The following is a 19899-nucleotide window of genomic DNA, read 5'->3' on the forward strand; positions in this document are numbered from 1 at the left end:
ATGAAGGTCGAAAGTATCGCACGGTAGCACTCGCTCATCATTTTCGGAAATGGTAATGACAAATTTGGTGATATATGTTCTATTATTGTTCGGGTGAAAGGTTGCTGATTAGGGTTTCGGAGCAGTTTTGTCTCGTCTCATGGATTATTAGGGAATTCGGACGTTAATTTGCAATGTTGCAGTGGCGGTTCAGAGGAAATCAGAAAGAGAGAAACACCAAGTAGAGATAATTTCACTGGCCGAAGCACATAATATAAAGACAAGTACGTAGACAGAAAACAGACACGAGACCTCCTACTACAAAACGACAAAGCATGCCGTGCAGATACAGCGAACTAATCCACGTCCCTCTTATTATCATCATCTTCAACGTTACCATACCATCATCAGCGACGACCGAGCTCATGAACCTCACTTCACGCTGCAATACAAGCCAACAGAGAAAGAAAGCAACGTTAAGTGATGAAGTTTTTGTATCGTACGCAGTCTGTGTGAAGCTTAGTTCACCCAAGAGTGCATTGTAGTCTGGAAATGATTGATGAATGGCGAGAGGGAAAGAGGAAAAAGAAGATGGCGGAGAATTTTACGAGTTGCAGTTGGTGGAGGGGCTGATCTTGTAAGGCACGTTGACGCCGCACTTCCCTGGGAGGCCGGCGGCGAGGTTAAAGTCGATCCCCGGGATGCTCCCGGCAGCCGACTGCAGGCACCGGCACGCTGCCTGGCGGTCCGCCGTGGTCTGGGCCGCGCCATTGAGGGACTTGACGCCAGAGCAGCAGGTGTCGGGCAAGGGGGCGGCACCCCTCAGGTAGCCGATGCAGGGGGCCAAGGTGGTGGTGACCTGGGAGCAGGTGACGGCCGCGCAAGCCGCCGGCGACGAGGCCGCCACGAGGCAGGCGAGGAGGAGGAGGAAGCAAGAGAGCTTGGAGAGATCAGCCATTCTTGGAGGAGTTGTTGAACGGACAGCGGGAGCGAGAGAGATGGTTAGGGTTTATGGAATTGGATGACGGTTTTGATGGCGAGTGAGAGGAGATTGTGAACTTTTGGAAGGTTTATATAGAGAAAATTTGAAGCGAGGAGAGAGTCAAATGAGAGCCACGTGTCTTTGCATGAGACGAAGGGTGGTAAATTTTGGTGGTTGGGATGATGTCCAACTTTCCAAGGCCATTTATTCACTTAGTTTGACTCTTGGTGTGTGGTCAGAAAGTACGTTAAGAAGCGGTGAAGAATCATGGCAAAAATCTTGGGTTTCATGGGATGAAAGATTTGCATATTTTCATGTAGATGCAATGTGCATCACTAGCATTAAGACCTGTACGAATATTGAACAGACTATCTAAGAAAATTGTTCTCGTTGCATCTCGATTGTAAGATCTATTGATTTGAGCTGATGTGAAGGGGATATTGTACCCCGTGATCCAATTATGCAGTCGCAGAGGGGATTCATATGGAGCATTGTAAAGAATCGTAACTTTCAAGTACGTAAGAGTGCAACCATCATCAATGTCTAGATATACTTTTGAGAAATGATAGATGTTTCATTGCAGCTCAACGAAAAAGCTCAATCATGAAATGTTATGATGAACATTTTGCACCCGTCATGCACGTACTCAAGTATGTATCTTGTTCTCGGATATAGCACGCTAACGAGGCAAAACCTTTAATCAATCAACACCTCGTGCGTTGTCCCGTTAATTGATGTACGAGCTTCATTAACTAGCTTGCATAATCAGAATTGGTAAAAGAGACTAAGAACAATATTCGTCAGTCACATATTTGGCGCGAATCCTATATGCAATCTTGAACCTAAATTACAATCGATTACCTCAGGATGCTATTTATGGTCATATAGACGTTGGGAGTTTCGATATACGTATAGATGTGTGGACACGTTCAAATTGAGTATGGACCAATCGGCTACTTTATTTAAGTATATAATATGTCACATGATCGATCTTGTCCGTCTATCTTCTATAAGCCAATTTCAATATGCCTAGCATTCTTCACGTGTCTTTCTGCTGCCATTACTGACCTTTGCAAAAGACTCTATCAAAGATTTGGTCCATCTATTCAATTTATGTCTCGGTTATGATTATGGATAGATTAGGTTAATTAAAGAGGGTCAGAGAAACTAATTGAAATCCAACATGATCCTTGAAGCGCTTTGATTAAAGCCACTGACTTATGGTACCTGGCACTAAATGGTGTACGTTTTCAGCAATCGTACCACCAGAGTTCCACGTGATGAAAAAGCCTACATTTTGTAGCCAATACCAACTTTGGTGGGCCGCATCAATCTTAGTTGAAAATTAAAGAATAGACAAAACTCCATGAATCTCTTTTTCTTGAGATTTTTGTCGTATCAAATAGTCCCGCTTGTATTGTATACCTTAATCTATTGTTGGATTGAAAAATATCATACTTAGTGAGACGCAAGAGCCAACGGTGACACACTCGCTAACAAATGCCCTTTTTTTCCGGTGAATTTCTTGTGCGTCCCAAAGTTATGTGGATCAATATGATCATTTCTCTCATTTGAAAAGCTTGGATCGACAAGTCTATCGAGGCATTCTTGAAAACTTACGTAGTAAAAATAAAGTGCTTCTTTTTTGTTATTATTATAAAAAAAAATCCAAACCGGTACGCTCAAAACATTTACTCTCAAATGAATTTTCAAGTAACAAAATTTTTTTAAATTAATATAACCATGACAAATTCACTAAAAGTTATATACCTTCAAAAAGGCTACTTACAAATTCGGTACCTCACCCTCCTCCCTATTCATAGGCCGCTAGGCCTAGCAATAGGGCACTTTGTAGGTGGCCAAAAAAAGTTGAAAAAATGAAAATGCAATTATAAATTCGTTACACGTCTCATCAAATCTTAAGATACTAATTTCCATAAGGACCTTTAATATTGGGAATTACGAATAACGAAATACTAGTAGTAGTATTTAAAAAAACGATTAATATCATGAAAAATTCTAAATTGGTACACATTTGATAGAGCCTCGTACCAAAAACTCTAATCTGATACCCATGTAATAAATTTACCCAAAATTAATTTTTTGACCATCGAATATCCCAAACTAATATAATTGTGACAAATTTACCTTCTGTTAAATTATTTAATATAACGAAAAATCATAATCTGGTAAATTTGTGATAAAAAGAGGGTAAAACCCGAAACTGGCACACACGTCAACTGTCACGTGTCATCAAACTTAGCAATTTGATAATAAAATTTAACCAAAATTAATGGAAGGTAAAATTGTCATAGGTGTACTAGTTTGAGATTTTTGGTGGTAAAAAAATTAGTTTGGGATAAATTTGTCATAAACGTACCAGTTTGAGATTTTTCATGGTATTAGCCCTTTAAAACATAGATTTATCGAAATTGTTGTGGTCGATTTGAGGCACACATGATGTTTTTCTCCAAAAATTAATGAATATGAAGTGGTCAAAAAAACCAAAAAAATGATTTACTTAAGGCCCTTAAGTTAAGGGGTAATATTATGAAAAACCTTAAATTTGTTGTGATAAATTTACCAAAAATTAATTTTTTTATTACCAAAAGTCCTAGATCAAATTTATCTCAAATTAATTTTTTGACCACTAAAACTCATAAACTGGTGCACTTGTAACAAATTTACCATCCGTTAATTTTTGTTAAAGTGGATTAATATCACAGAAAACTCCAAACTAATACCATCTCGTAGGACGTCATTTTCTAGTGGAACTAGATATGTCCTCGTTCACCTATGACAAACAGAAGGTAAAACCTGAATCAGTACACCCGTCAACTGTCACGTGTCCTTCAACTCAATAATTTGACGATAAAATTTAACGGAAACTAAACATAAGGTAAATTTATCACAAATATACTAATTTGAAATTTTTAGTGATAAAATAATTTAATTTTGGATAAATTTATTATTATTATATAAGTTTGGATTTGTCAGGGGATTAAGTATTCACTAGACAAACCGCGAAACTGAAAAGGTCAAAAAGAGGTGGCCCCCACCGAGAGAGAGAGAGAGAGAGAGAGAGACCGCACAACCGATTCGAAGGAGAGAGAAAGGGGAGGCAATAAATGCACCGTGACAGACGCATTCCGAAAAGTGACGGGGGGACACGTGTCTCCAAATGGGTGGGCCAGTCAGAAAAGGAACCCGTACCCGCATTGGGCCTCCCCGCCTTAAATTCTCCCGCCCTTTTCTGATCTCTCTCTCTCTCTCTCTCCCCCCACCCCCGAAACGCCGGGGCCCGCACCATACGACGGACAGCCGCGCCCCGACCAAACGCCTCGCGCCACGTGGCGCCTCTCCCTTTCTCGACCCCGCACGATGAATTTAATTCCAGAAAAAAACCTGAGCATTTATGACCACAGAAAAAATAAAAAAGAACACAGAGATTTGTACTGATGTTTCAGACGAGGGGGCTTCGGATCTTGATTAATGTTTTTACAGAAAAGCCGGTAAGTCGAAAGCATGAAGAAAAGAGAGAGCAGAAGAAGGGTCGAAATGCGAATCAATTCGACATTAGTAATTTGCTAGCGATGTCGAAGCGAATCCGGAGCGTATGGGGAACATTCTGTTTAGGCCCGGACCGACCGAATACCTAAAGCGGCCATTGTTCCGGCCGGAAGGAAAGTATCGGTTCGGGATTTATCGAGGCCGAGTACTCACTTATCGATTCTCCCGCCAAATTTTAACCTCGTCTTTTAATTAGTTAATGAATATAAAAGGAATTTACATAATTCTACCTACAAGTCGAAAAGTTAATATTTTGAATTGTCTCGGGTGTTTTGTACTGATAGAAACTCGTATCGCAAGAGCCAGAAGATTTTCTTTTCCAACTAAAGAGCTGAAAATCGCTCTATGGACGACGCGAAATGCGAGACAATCGACCCCCACCGGCTTTCCACCACGCGCACCGATTCCAATTTAATGACGCCGGCTAATAATACGGACACGCACAACTGTCGAATCGAATCGATGCAAAGCCCTAATTCTCAAAGTCTCAAAATGCATTGGTTTTGGTTCAAAAAGAAGGGGGGGGCAATGTGTTCACTTTGTAAGGAGACCACCATGTGCCCTCACATTGCCCCACTTTCCCCCTTTAGAGCAGGTCTTGGTGTAAGATCCATAAGCTTCAAAGGTCCTTTTGAAGTGTCACTTGCCCAATCATGGATCCCACATTTCCCCACTCTAGCACTACTGCTGGATCATACATCTCGGTAGCATCACAGCAGAAACAGAACCAGGAGATTTCTCTTTACTTTTTGTCTGCAAATGAAGTTATCAGCTACACAAACATGATGCTTTTTATTTTGCTGATGGATGAAGCAAAAGGGATGATATAAGATAAGATAGCCCCACTTCAACATATGCTCAAAGCTGGCCAGATCTATGGATCCTCAACTAACCCCTTTACCCTACATGGCTTGCATACACAAAATGACCATTCCCCGTCCGTCGTTCGATAAGAACAGTTGCAAAGTAATCGAGACCTCAATGTCTAGTACGACTTTTCCTCAATTCCACGGGCCATTTGATCAGTCGAAAGGATAAGTGGCATTATGATGAGAATTCTTGCTATTCTATTTCCTTCCTTTATGATATCATCAAGAAATAGCAGTCCTAATTACTTGTATTGAATATTTTGCTTTTATCTCTCCCATACCTCCGCCGCTACTCATCGCTATTCAGCTACTCAAAATACTCTACAAAGGTTGCACCAACTACTAAAAGGCCATGACCCTTCAAAATTGGAACTCAAAGCTTCCCAAGATTCCACCGGGTCATTGCGAGTTCCTAGTTCTTTTAGCGGCAAAAAGTTGGCGAAGAAAAGCAAACTTCCCTTTATTTCGAGCGGTGGACAGTGCCATGGTGCCGTTACTAGTTGTCGCAGCCTCGTTGGAATCTGGTTCTTGTGAGGATTGTGTAGGTGGCGAAAGAGTGAAGAGAAAAGTATTGAGCATGCGGATGATCTGGCTGAAGCTGGGCCTCATGTTAGGGTCCTCGACCCAGCATGACTGTATGATGAAGGCGAGATCGGGGGATATATCCTCTGGAAGAGCCGGTCTCTCTTGCTGCAACTCATATTAAAAACATTATGGTCAAAGAAAGTCCAAAGCTCTGCCAGACCCAGCATAAAGAAGTGAAGAAAATGATGGGATAGAATAGGACATATCGTGAATGTGCTCTAATCAGCATAAAACTGTATCATGGCAGGCAAGACGTAATATACTACTAATAACCTTCTCAGACTCGTGCATGCTACCAAAGCGAAGGATGGATTTTGGCATATTGATAACAAGAACTAAGGTTGCTTCCCCAGCCAATAAAGGAAAAATAATCCAATGGTGTAGAGTCTAGAGCTGTCAGATTTTACATTTCACCATGTGGGAGCAAAATTTGGCAATTTCAAAGCCCAGTTACTTCAGTTACTCAATGAACTTGGCCTGGTTCTGTCCAAAAGGTAAATCTTCGATCACCCTCGAAACAGTATACCCTCATCAAGTGGCATGCCTCTCAAAAAGCTTCAACAAAGAATTGACAAAAGCGAGGCTTAACAAATACTTACATGCAGATTTGTAAAGCAGCGATAAAAGAATTCCAGAAATTGACAGAGAAGAATTGAAACAAGCGTTCTGCTAACCTTAAAAGCGGCCGCATAAGCAGCTTGCAGATTGGACATGCCTTCAAATGGCATTCGGTTGGTCAATAGTTCCCATAGAACGATTCCAAAGCTATAGACATCAACTTTATTGTTGTAATGCTTCTTCTCCCCCTGCCGCAAAGTCACAGTGCTATACAACTACAAAGACGCTCGGGTTAACAAAAGGAGTCAGCTCTTGACGGTAAATCCTCCAAACAGATATTCATCTAACAGAGAGCCTGATGGGGAGGAATGCAACAGTAAGATTATGTGATCCGGCAATGCAACATCGGAGCTATCATCCTGAGGTATGTAATTGCATAATCTCTAATTCAAAGAGGTGAGAAGCCGAATACGAAACTAAGAGAGATATTCTGATCAATATACAAATTGGAAAAGACTTCTTGTTTCTGCCATTTTTACTATTACATTCTGAGTAAAAATCTGCAGATTTAATGTCCAAGAGTCTGAGAATACACTATATGCCTTTTTATGCATTCAGACAATAAACAGATATGCTCAAGTGTCAGACCTTCAAGGATCTAAAATCTAACAGTACCCCACATCTCTCTCTCTCTCTCTCTCTCTCCCTGATACCATTTCTGAAGCCCCAAAGTGCTCCTCAAAGTACTAAAATTTTTATTTCCTTCCTAGTATTCTTGATCACAAATTAAGTTAACAGCCAAAAAGTCCCCATCAATCAATATGAAAACGGTACCTCAGAAAAGTTAGAAAAGATGACCCTGGGAAAGATTATCATTGCACATGATCACACCAAAGCTCTCTACCATGGCCTGTCTACTTCCAATCAACACTGCTATTAATCAACATTTAAGAAAGCATTTTAAAGAACTCTATTGTCTCCGCCTATGCCTACTCTGTTCATATGGTCCTGCATTTAAATAGCATGAAAGGCAGGCTAACTGTTTTGTGCATTGATCATGATATGAATGTTTTCTCCGAGAACAATCGCTAACGAATTTGGTACTAATAAATATCAATGTGCCATCAGGGTCTCAAATAGAGTGAACCAAAAGCACCAAACCGAAGTGATGACCAATCCTAGTAAAGATATCCTTTTACTTCACTTATTCAGCTATGACTTTGATATCTTGCATGGAGGTGGAGTCTGAGTATTAGTTTAAAGAATGACAATTGCAAATTTATCAGTTAAGTGGCTCACAGAACATCAATGAACCATGACAGGGTTTCAAGGCCATGGAGATAGTTCCACTGTCTGGAATTGTACCATCCAAATACAACTGAACTATAGTTTTGAAACCATAATGTCATAAAGATATATATCAAATTCAGAAAGGAGATTAAACTATGTTTCTGAGAAACTACAAACCTCAGGAGCCATCCAGCGGTAGGTCCCTGTTTCTGCGGTCATCATCTCAGTCACAGTTTCTTCCCTTGCTAGACCAAAATCCGCAAGCTTTACAGATTTCTGATTAGCGGTAAGCAGCAGATTGTCTGCATCGAGTTATTAGTTTGAGTCATCAGCAGATGTTAATGTCATCATAAGTAGCAATAGCGGTGCGCATATGCATCACAAAAAATCCAGTCACTAAACTGTGAGTCTAAAACTGGTTGTAATTTTGCTCCTCACTTTTGTACTCATGACATACATCGAGACACCAAAAACCATAGTTATCCACAAACATGACGTAATCAAACTAAAGTATTGGTGCGTCACTACATCCCTTCTCTGCAAGAATTTCACAGACAATTATTAACTCCAGGCTTAATGTGAACGTGGCCACATACAGAGGCGAAATGTCACAGAAATGACTTTCACAGGAGTTTTAATCAGATGCAAGACAGGAAGGATGACCGCGTGATCTGAATATTCAGCCTCAAAATTGAGAAAAATCCACAGAAATAATCGAGCCACTTTAAGAGATGATTGCTTCACATCCAGTGTATAGAAGCTTATTCAAGAACAATATACAGCTGTCTGCCACTAATAAATTTCTTACCTGGTTTTAGATCTCTATGAATAATACCATTAGCATGCAGACATTCCATGGCGCGAGCAACATCTAGGGCATACTTTATCGCTACAGTAAGGTCTAATACATTTGGCCGTATGCTGACAAGATATTTCCTCAGAGACATCCCCGGTAATAGCTCAGTAACGATTACCATGAAAGGATCCTTACAGGCACCAATGAACTACAAAACCGAAGACAGAGGACATTGGTCGTCAAGCAAAATTTGATTGAATAAACTAGTACAAGATCAATTTAAGGATGCCCTCGAAAGAGCCAAAAGAACACTGGAGCTACAGAATACTGACCTTTACTAGATTCTCGTGCTTAACTCGTGACATCATATTGACTTCCCGAGCAAAACGATTTTCAAGTGCAGCTCTTTCTTCTGGTGTCTTTCCACGATTAAGGACTTTTATAGCGACAATTTGATCTCCATACCTGGAAAGATATTAGGCTATACCTATTCAACTAGGACACTAACTATCACAAACTACTCCAACCCACTCGGTTTAGTATGATAGCGCATGATCATTGTGCATCGATTACATTGCAAAAGGCAATCACCACCATGAAAGCAGCTGAAACTTTCGCAGCAAGACAAAACTCATCGAATAAAAGATGAATGCATACGAGCAACAGAGAGCTGTCCTTTGGCCTTTCCATAACTATAGATTGTTAGCAGCTGTTATACAGCAAGATTAGGTGAGCATAAGCAATCTTAGCTTCTACTATAACATGTGAATTACACCCCCAAAAAATTCGCAAAAGTTTGGATAGATGCACCAGGTCAAATGCAGGGTTGCCGTAGCATATCAATGCCTAGAGAAAAAACAAACACATCCTTGTAATTTTACAGTAAGACACGTTCATAGACATCAGACAAAGGTGATTACATTACGATAGAAAAGGACAAATAAGGAAAGCAGCTCTGTCCAGTCCAGTATACTAAAGCTAATTCATAATTGCTCCAAGACACCCAAATTCACAACCTGGCCACATTATACCTTTTTCTTCCAATAGAGAAGATAAAAATCACTGACCTTCCTACCTTACCAAAAAAAAAAAATCACTGACCTTCCTTCATAAACTTTCCCATGAGCTCCTTCACCAATTTTCGACCCGATGAGCAATAACTTCGGGTTGACCAACAAATTCTCGTCTATAGACAACTGAGCGTCCGTTAAAGATCCATTCTCCGAGAGGGACTTGGGTTCTCCATCGACAGACCTCCTCGGAATTTGCTCTTCGCATCGACCCTCTTGCCTCTCCCTGCAATTGGAGCTGCAACTCATGTTGCAACTCTTGAAACAACTCAAACAATACCCGAGTTCCTCATTTCAAAATCTTGAACCTTCCCCAATCAATTCATTTTTTTTTTGCTGTTACCCCGCGACCTTCTTTTTCAAGAACTTCAGCTTGTCGACAAACTCTCAACTCTCTCTCTCTCTCCCCAGACAGCAAAAAGGCTTCACACCAATGAAAAACCACACTCCAACTCCTTCCACTTGCAGTGCTGCTCCCATCCAGAACAGAGAGCAAGCATGGACCAAGAAATACTAGAAAACGGTATCAGTTTGTCACCGGATAAGAGAGAAAGAAAGAGGAAAAAAGAAGTGTTCTTGTTTTTTTCCCGAGAAGATAGGCTTTCTTTTTTCCCAGCGTAAGCTGGAGACTTGAGAGGAATTTTCGCTTGACCTCCACGCCTCGTCTTCCGCGCAGGGCTCATCAAGGAACAAACCCTAAAAAACTGATAAAGGGCATGGCACAAAAGCAAAGCAAGAAAAGTCCCATCAGGTTTCCCGAGAAAGTTCTTGGTTCCTAACCATACTAAGCATACTTTGACATCATCATCCACTTCACCCCCCCGAGCTCAAGCTGCGTCCTTTCTTTTCTCTTTACACTAATAATCACTGGATGAGAAAACCCAAAAGCCCAAAGAAAGGAAGGAAGAAGAGGCTAGAAGCTAGCGCCACGAGTCTATCCCTGCGCTTGCTGTGGGGAGCCAATGAGACCCTTTGTCGTCCCGATGAAGATATTCCAACGACTCGGCTCCCATACTATCTTCTGGTCCAACGAGCCACTTCTTTTGCCATTTTAAACCAAGAAAAGAAAAACAAGAATTTAAAGAAGACATGATTGTACTGTTATCTTAAGCATTGTTCTTATTGACATCGTGCCTGAAAAGAAGAAGAGAGAGAGAGAGAGAGAGAGAGAGAGAGAGGGGCTCGTGCGGGGAGATCGAATGATGAGAGGACACGTTGGGAGCACGGAAAGAGGATTTCTGTGGTGGGAAGAGAGAGAGAGCATCCTCCGATTTGGACGTTCGTGGTCCTCAGATGCCTTCTTTTCTCCTTTGGTTTGGTTTGGTTTTTGGATGGAGGCCGCACTCATTGCCTCTTTTTAAAGTTTTCATCTTTATTGTCTTCCTAGGCATCGAAATTAGTCCGTCAAATTAAGGTACTAAATGCATAAGCTAAATCTCAGAGACACATTCATCCATTGAGTGCTGAACGTCACCCGTTTCGTTTAATGTCGAGTATGACTTATATGAAAGTCTATATTATTCTCAATCACATCATTTACTATGTTCACGTCATGTATGAATTTTGACATTCCGAATTTTTACTCTTTTTCGTATGATTCTTTTTAACGTGTCTTGAGAGTATTTATTAAAGATGCCCGCGATATGTCGGTCTCATGAAAAATAATTTATCATAATTCTCGGTTTTCCCTATTCGACATCGATTCATAAAAATGGGACAATACTCTCGTAGCCAGCAAAAAGAATTCATACTTAGAATTTCGGAAAAATGATTTTTTTTTTCAAATCGTGATTTACTTTAGAAATCCGACTTGATGCCTACCTCCACCACCACCATGACCATCCCCTTCATCAAGACCCAGGGCTCCGGTATCAAAACTCGAGATCTTGAGGGTCGGGTTACGACCCGACCCTACGAAAGATCAAGACTCGAGATCTTGAGGGTCGGGTTACGACCCGACCCTACGAAAGTCGGTGGATCAAAAAACTTCAACTAAATTCTCATTTGGATTTGAACACTTAATACATGGCCTACCCATTGAATTAGTATAGAATTCTTTTTGGTTGGCTCGGCTCGTTGTCGACTATCTTTAGGCTTGTTGGGCTGCCTCGGCTTTCCCCATTTGACTTTGATTTTAGCCTCGTGAGGGTAAGTGCAGAAGTAGAATATAATATAGCCTTTTTACCGTTTGGCTGTAGACGATTTTCAACATTTTGACTTTTCCCCTACTTGTACTTTTAAAGCTCTGTCTATATTCTCTTTCATTTTCCCTTTTGCTTCTTTAGCTGGTTTTGAAATTAGTAAACGGTTAGTGGTTGCAATGAGATTGTCAATACCAACTTTGAATTTAATCCCCTCTGTCCGTAGTATGTAAATACAGAACTTTTGGCGGGCCGTATATTATCCTAAAAGAAAGTACCCACTAACAGAATGTGATCTCCTTCTAAGACAACACTACTTTCCCCAAGCATTAAAGACCACTATTGTAGGTATGAATTGGGTGTAAGTTAGGCCATGACCCATCGATGAAGGACCGACTGTTGCCCAAAACTTCCGGTCTTTGACATTAAACGTGGCATCGCGAATCCTATAATTAGGCCTTTTGACAATTCTATCATGGAAAAACAGGTAGAAACCACTCTAAACATGCAATATGTGATGATGGGATATAGGTGAGAGGTTACCATCAAATTTGACTCCTAACAAGCCGATTTGAACTCTATATATCATGCATGTGTAGTAGTCTCTATACTTCATTTTCTCCGTTTCTTTTTGGCCGAATAGTAGTCTTCTCCATTGGGTTTTGCTCTTTGAGAAAAAAAAATGGGTTTTGCTCATTTTTCCAACTTTTCCCATTACAAGATGTGCTCAAGTCAAACCTTCAACACTTACGTAACCCTAACCAAAGTTTTGAATATACTCTATAGGCATCAACTCAACACACAAACACATAGATAAAATGAGAGAATTATAATGGGAGCATACGGGTTTGGATTATTAGTGGGTGGACCAACCATATTTTAATGCGTTATATTATATTATACGTGAGAATGAGAGAGATAGAGACGTGATTCGATTCTTGCCTCTTTCCTAGCCAAAGAACAAGTGACCCCCCTTACCAAAAAAAAAAAAAAAGAACAAGTGACCCCCAAGTCCATCATCATCTCTCGTTTAGGATATGATTAATTTTGGATATGATTCAAGGGAAATGCTACTTTCATTTAATATAAAAGAGGTGAAGGGAGGTGGAGATGTGAAACATGCCCCAATCTTTGCACGGATCGCATTGATGTCCTTTAGAAAAGGGTTTTGTTAAATTAACCTAAACATTCCCCACCTCGCCAATAATTGCAACATGTTTGAACTTCTTTATCTCACAAATCGGACCACTACTACTTTAGCAAAACCTCCACTAATCATGAGTTAATGCATAAAGTAGTACCCTTAGCATCTTCATGAGTCTGCCTAGAGAAAGGGGAACACAGGCTATGCTTCCCGCTTCTTAAGAACTAGCCAGAATGATTTTTCTCTTCATCTCGCTATCACAATAGAAAAGATTGTAACATTCGAGGGACACCAACATTTTCTTTGGGGGGTGATATGTGTAATTGTAATCAATGGTTGGAAAATCAAAACATCTATTGTTATGTCTTCTTAATGAGTGTCCTCAGTGGTTTTAACAAGTGGACTCGTGCGCTCATGAATAATAAACATAACACTTGCTTAAAAAATATTGTACATAGTGGAGAATATTCTTAAAGGATTTTGATGATAACGCAGCTTAATCCAAGTATTAAACGGGTTCATTTAAGTCTGCATATGCTTATGTCTAAACCATGCAGAAATTAGGATTTGACTCTACAAATATATAAGTCAGAATTCTACAGAAGGAAAAATGCGGAGCCAAAATCTTTATTATATAAAAAGGTTAGACTAGGTCGTTAGTCACTTTCCGTTAACATATTCAACGACGGTTGGAGTTTCTAAATTGAAGGCCCAGCTCATAGCAATAAAATATGATATTCCTAGGCTATTTGTAATCACAGAATAATTAGCTCAAGAGATTGGTGTGGTGTTGTGATCAAAATCTGTCGTCAATAGAAAATCTAATCGACAGCCCAGATTGAGGAAAGGTTCGGCACATGCTTTTCAAGGAATTATGCTAAAATTATTTACAGAGAATTAGGTGGATATAACGTGATCCAAGTGCAACGTTTGAATTTAGAGCTCTATAAATTGGAGAAAACTTGGCCAGAAGTCATACAGTTGAAATGGGAAAAAAATAAGAGAAATTAAGCATTCTTGAGAGGATTCTGAGTTCGTATCTTTTGTAGGTTTATAGTAACTATTTAAGGGGAAAAGTGTCGGAAAAGTCATAAATTTATTGCATTAGTGCCAATTTAGTTCTAAACCTTTTGACCTAGAGCCAATTTAATCCTTCTAACTAATTTTGTACGGATATTGTGACGTGCCTACATGACATGGTAGGTGCTAATGTGGACATTTTAAAATAATGTTTTAATAATTTTCGATTTTTTTCTTTCTTTTTTTCGTCCTCTTTCCTCTAGTGTGACCGGTGAGGCCGCCCTCGCCTAGGCGATGCCTGGCCCTCTAGATTTGGCGAGGCCGATAGGAGACGCCGGCCTCGCCAGAGCCCTTGTCGGCTACTGGAAGAAAGAGGAGGAAAAAAAGAAAGAAAAAAGAAAAGAAAAAAATTCGAAAATTATTAAAAAATTATAAAAAAAAATATCCACGTTAGCGCCGACTGTATCATATAGGGCAGCCAGCATCTGTGTTAGCAATATCCAGCCAAAATTAGTCGGAAGAACTGAATTGGCTCAGATCAAAAGATTTAAGACTAAATTAGTACTAATACAATATGTTTAGGACTTTTTTGACACTTTTCCCCCTATTTGAATGCTGTTCCTTAGAGTTAGCAAGAGTGGCAAACCAATCTATAAACATACGAGAAGTGGTTGTATTTAGAGTGAAGGTGTTTATCTAAGTGAGAAACAAAGTATTATTGGGACTCTTTGTAAACGCTTAAAGGTGTGGTTTATAGCTTGGAGAGAGTATTTACCATGCTGTGTGTACAAAGGTGTAAGGGCAACTCTATAACAGTGGTGTTGTAGAAGGAAGTTAGGTTTCACGTGGCAGGAGGTCCGACATTTGTCACAAGGCGCTATTTATACTTATGGTATAACTAGTGAAATTTAGCATATTTGGACTGCGAGGACGTAAGAGCAATTTACCCTAAATCAAGCAGGACCTTTATATATCTCGTTTGTAATTTTTCTTTCCCTAAACTTGTTAATATTCGTTGCTTGTGAACTAGCGTACGGGGTTGATTCTACAAATTAGTTTGTACTTTTTTGAAAAATCAATTTGCCCTCTCTTTTGATTGCTTGTATGAATCTACCAGTACCGAAAAGAGTTTGTGGGGGTGTCAGCCAACATGAACTCAAAAGCCACTCAATGACATGGAGCTTAACCAATGCAAAAGCCTGGGCATTATTGCCCTCTTCCAAATATTTTATTTCCTAGATTAACAAATAAGTCTAGATGGGGACCATTAAAGAAAATCCCAATCTCTATCTCGGCCTCTGATGTTATGAGTTGATCGTGTCTGCAAATTATTATCCAAATAATAGGTTCGGGACTAAATTGACAAATCTTCAAAATGTTTAGAACTAAATTGATAAATTGTCCAAAGGTTTATGACTAAATTGTCACAATTGAGAGGTTTATGATTAAATTGGCAAATCGTAAAAAAGGTTTAGGACTTTTTGGACAATTATCCGTCGACAAACAAGTTCTACGTCTATTCTCGAGTCCATGAATTCAGTTTGCAGGCAAATCATAATTCAAAACGAGCAAGTAAACTTCGTATTGTCGCGTTGGTACATGTATTTTCTCTCTTCTTTGCTCCCAAATCTTGTATAAACGCTTCAACCATGAAATTTAAACTAGTCATATAAGTCAAGCTCAGCTGTTGAAGTTATAGTTCCCATCAAAACAATGCTAAGTATACAAAACTAGAACGACTTCCTAAATTAATATATCAAGTGATGTAACGGGTTGCGGTCTCTAAATAAGTGGGGCATACTCAAATGTCTTATGAGTACTTGTCGCATTATTGAGCATTCCAATATAGTAAATTAGTCGTAGTACACTTATCACTTTAAGAGACCTCAGCCAAAGGCAAGTTGGTTCTCAAATTATAGCAACACCATGAACAACTGAAAAGCTTCCAAAAGCACGTCATAACATATTCAGATCAAAAGTTGGTGGACACCCCAAAGGACCAATACACCGCTGGTGTTCTCAAAATTCAAGACAGGAAACGATAAGTTTCTGCAGTAAATAAAATGGAGCATCGCCTTTGCAGTTTCACACAAGATCGAATTAGGATCATAGCTGATGATCCATCACGGGCTAGACTTTGTAGTTTGAACGTGCGAGGCTTTGTGAAATATCGACTTCGAATTTTTGCAGCCTGTCTTTTCTTTCTTTCCTCTGTGTAACTTTAGTTTGCTAGGCTCTGTTCGTTTGGCGTTTACTCTCACTGTCCCTTCAGGACTGACGCGTCGATTTGTGTTTTTCAGTTCGCTGTTCGCAATACGCATTCGGCTCACAAGCACGAAATTTCACCAAGAGAAGGATGGGGTTGAGAGCTTTTAACTTCTTTGCTAGGTTTCACCTATTATCAGCCGTCCACATGATTCTTGGAAATCATTCTCTGGACGAGGTCTCTCTCTTTCTTCTCTCCCCGTATCAACACGTAGGAGTATCAATATTGGTTTGATTGCCTACAAAATGAGACATCTACATGCTATGGACTGAATTTAGTTGCTTGGAAACATGTCACTGTCTCAACTTAATTTATGGAAATTCGAACGGTCTACTTATTTAACCAACGACGTGAACTGTGAACATGCTTTTCCAGGTGGCGCAAGCAACACTATCACTGGGCAAAACTGCCGCCCCAATTGCAGCCACCACACTCCTCATCTTCTCCAGGTCCATCATCTCCATGCTCTTCCTGAGCCGTCTCGGCAGAACAGACCTGGCCGGTGGTTCGCTGGCGCTAGCATTCGCAAACATCACAGGCCGCTGTGTTCTCAAGGGCTTGGCCATGGGGATGGAACCCATTTGCTCCCAAGCCTTTGGGGCCAAGAAACCGTCCATTCTCATCCAATCCTACCAAAAGAACCTCCTCTGTCTCCTCCTCATCTGCATCCCGATCTCGCTCCTGTGGCTCAACATGGAACCTCTGTTCCCGAGACTCGGCCAGGACGAAGGCGTCGTGAAAGTCGCCAGAGCTTGCATGGTTTGCTTCGTTCCCGAATTGTTTGCTCAAGCTCATCTTCAGCCTCTGAGGACCTTCCTTAGGACACAAGGTTTGACAACTCCCGTGACATTGGCTTGCCTATTCGCGGTTGTCTTACACCTCCCGATCAACTATCTTCTTGTGATTTACATGGACTTGAGGGCGAAAGGCGTTGCCCTGGCTCTTGCCTGGAACACAATCAACACTAACTTGGGTGTGTTGACCTACCTAGTCATATCTAGGAAGACCCTAAAACCTTGGCAAGGAAGGGGCATCTTCCTCCGAAATAGTTTCTGTGAGTGGAGGTGGAGGCCGTTGCTAACCCTAGCAGTGCCGAGCTGCATCGCCGTGTGCTTGGAGTGGTGGTGGTACGATATTCTGCTCTTTCTGTGCAGCTTCCTCAAAAACAACTCCAGAGCGAGCATCTCTGCAATGGGGATCATGATTCAAATAGCAGGCTTATTCTACACGCTCCCTTTTGCTCTAAGCTCGAGCCTCTCGACTTGCATTGGCCATGTACTCGGTGGGGGTCACCTGTGCTGAGCCCGGGTTCTATCCACTGTAGGAATCACTGCATCAATTTTTCTCGGTTTCCTTACCTTCATTTTCATGATTACCATGAGATCGGCTCTCGGCAGAATGTATACAAGCGAGCTGGAGATTCTTAATTTAGTTTCCACAGCGCTTCCAATCATGGGGTTGTGTGGGCTTGTGGGTGCTCCTCAAACAGCTGTTTATGGAGTCCTAGCAGGGACTGCTCGCCCGGATCTGGGACCGCGTATAAAGCTATTTTCGTTCTACTTCATTGGAATGCCGATTGCTATTCTATTGGCCTTCAAGTGGGAGTTCGGTTTCAGGGGGCTATGGTTTGGGCTTCTAGCATCTCAGATCTCTTGCGTTTCTATGATGGCCTATACATTGATGAATATGGATTGGAAGCAGCAAGCCGGACGGGCCAGCGAGCTGACAGAGGCTGCCGGAGACAAGGATGATTAAGAATCTCAAACAATTCCGATGGGATTGACCCTGTAAATACGGTGTTTCGTGTGTGTTTGTTCGGACATCTGGAACTCACTTTGCATTGTGACCAAATGTGATATTAGTGCCTTCATGTACGTACCATGTAAGAATCCACAAAGCAGCTGTGCAAACTAGCCTAATATTTGCTGTGCAATTGATAGGTAAGACTGACGTTATCTAGCGTTAATAATACTGTGTTCAACCACCGGGACCGCAACGAGAAACAGAGGTAACAGATGTCAATTACTGGTTTCTATCCGAATATAAGTTTCCCATACAGTAATAAGGGTGCTAAAAACGTTTCAAGAAATCATATGCGACTCATATAAGATAACATAGACAGCATAGAGACTTGTTAGCAGTGAACGCTGACAAAGATCAACTTTATAAGGGACGAAATACAGAACAGAAGATACGATTAGCATACAACCTAAATGTGGTCCACAAGGCAACCCTCATAGGAGCATCAGGCCATTGTTCCACATGTAACATCTGTTGCGTCGATAGATCAACAGCAACGACACTAATACAGGGATTGACAATATCACAAAGCAGCCGCCTATGCATCACGCTCTGCTAGTCGTAAAACAATCCAAAGATCTTCAAGGAGTTCAATATCATTAGAAATTCACAACACATGCAGACTTAACATAACTTTTTTTCTTGGTGATATCTGTAATTGTAATCACTGAGTTCGAAAATCAAAATATCTATTGTTATGTTTTCTTGGTGAGTGTCCTAAGTGGTCTTAACAAGTAGACTCATGCACTCATGAACAATTAACATAACACTTGTTGAAGAATAATGTACCCGTTGGAGAATATTCTGAAAGGATTTTGATGATAGCACAACTTAATCCAAGTATTAAATAAGTTCGTTTAAGTGTGCACATGCTCATATCTAAACCACGCAGAAGTTAGGATTTGACTCTACAAGTATATAAGTCTAATTTCACTAAGTCTGAAAACAGCATGAGGAGGGATGCAAAGCCAAAATCTTGGTTCTACAAAAAAACCAGACTTGATCGTTAGTCACTTTCCATTAACAGAAACTTTCTAAATAAAAGACCTAACTCATACCAACAAAATATGATTTTCCATGGTTATTTGTGCCCAAAATCATGGACAAATTCGCTCAAGAGATTGGTGAGATGGCTCGATCAAAACCAACCATCAATAGAAATTCCTATTGACAGTCCAAATCGAGGAAAGGTTCAGTGTTTTTCAAGGGGAAATGCCGAGATTATTCACAGAGAATTAGGTAGATATAATAGCTACGTGATTCAAGTGCAACGTTGGAATTTGGAGCTCCATAAATTGGGGAAAACTCGGCCAGAAGTCATATAGTTAGAAAGGGCAAAAATAAGAGAAATTAAGCGTTCTTGAGAAGTTTTTGAGTTCATATCTTTTGTAAGCTCATGATACTCATTTGACCATTGTCCTAAAGAGTTAGCAAGAGTGACAAACCAATTTGTACACACACGAGAAGTGGTTGTATTGAGAGTGAATGCTTGTGTTTATGTGAGAGACAAAGTATAAAGGGACTCTTTGTAAACACTTAGAGGTGTGGTTTATAGTAGTCTGGGGAGAGTATTTACCGTGCAGTGTGTACAAGGTGTGAGAACGACCATTGGGAGGTGCTATAGAAGGAAGTCAGGTTCCACGCAGAAACAAATCCTGCACTTGTTATAACTAGTGGAATTCGGTCTATTCGGACTGTTAGGGCGTAAAAGCAATTTACCCTAGACCAAGCCGGATTTTTATAAATTATGTTCGTAATTTCTCTTTTCCTAAACTCGTTGATATCTGTTGCTTTTGAAATAACGTGTGGGGTTGGTTATACAAAATTAG

The 19899-nt window shown here is 40.5% G+C and overlaps 2 protein-coding genes and 1 pseudogene across 2 annotated transcripts; 1 reads left to right on the forward strand and 2 right to left on the reverse strand.

Annotated features, from left to right (window-relative positions):
* Positions 1–221: 221 nt before the first annotated feature.
* LOC115685814 (non-specific lipid-transfer protein 1-like) lies at positions 222–1032 on the reverse strand. The gene is made up of 2 exons (XM_030610930.2): positions 588–1032; positions 222–421 (listed from the first exon to the last, which is right to left on the reverse strand). The coding sequence occupies exons 1-2, from the start codon at positions 935–937 to the stop codon at positions 412–414; spliced, it is 360 nt and encodes a 119-aa protein (XP_030466790.2). The 5' UTR covers positions 938–1032; the 3' UTR covers positions 222–411.
* A 4543-nt stretch (positions 1033–5575) lies between these two features.
* LOC115685810 (serine/threonine-protein kinase STY13) lies at positions 5576–10802 on the reverse strand. The gene is made up of 6 exons (XM_030610925.2): positions 9731–10802; positions 8962–9094; positions 8642–8837; positions 8011–8135; positions 6660–6818; positions 5576–6090 (listed from the first exon to the last, which is right to left on the reverse strand). The coding sequence occupies exons 1-6, from the start codon at positions 9946–9948 to the stop codon at positions 5800–5802; spliced, it is 1122 nt and encodes a 373-aa protein (XP_030466785.1). The 5' UTR covers positions 9949–10802; the 3' UTR covers positions 5576–5799.
* A 5558-nt stretch (positions 10803–16360) lies between these two features.
* On the forward strand, positions 16361–18025 carry LOC115667329 (protein DETOXIFICATION 53-like; annotated as a pseudogene).
* Positions 18026–19899: the final 1874 nt, after the last annotated feature.

The sequence above is a fragment of the Syzygium oleosum genome, unplaced genomic scaffold (assembly GCF_021117445.2).
Source record: "Syzygium oleosum isolate NSW1041296 unplaced genomic scaffold, Sole_v2.1 Sole_v2.10, whole genome shotgun sequence".
In the NCBI taxonomy this organism is placed as follows: Eukaryota; Viridiplantae; Streptophyta; class Magnoliopsida; order Myrtales; family Myrtaceae; genus Syzygium; species Syzygium oleosum.

Bases quoted from the DNA above. Each gene is read 5' to 3' on its own strand.
- LOC115685814 (XM_030610930.2), bottom strand. From the start codon at position 937: ATGGCTGATCTCTCCAAGCTCTCTTGCTTCCTCCTCCTCCTCGCCTGC.
- LOC115685810 (XM_030610925.2), bottom strand. From the start codon at position 9,948: ATGAGTTGCAGCTCCAATTGCAGGGAGAGGCAAGAGGGTCGATGCGAA. The intron at 9,095-9,730 runs GTCAGTGATTTT...ATATCTTTCCAG, and splicing joins GGGAAAGTTTATGAAGGAAG to GTATGGAGATCAAATTGTCG. The intron at 8,136-8,641 runs GTAAGAAATTTA...AACTCGATGCAG, and splicing joins TCATAGAGATCTAAAACCAG to ACAATCTGCTGCTTACCGCT.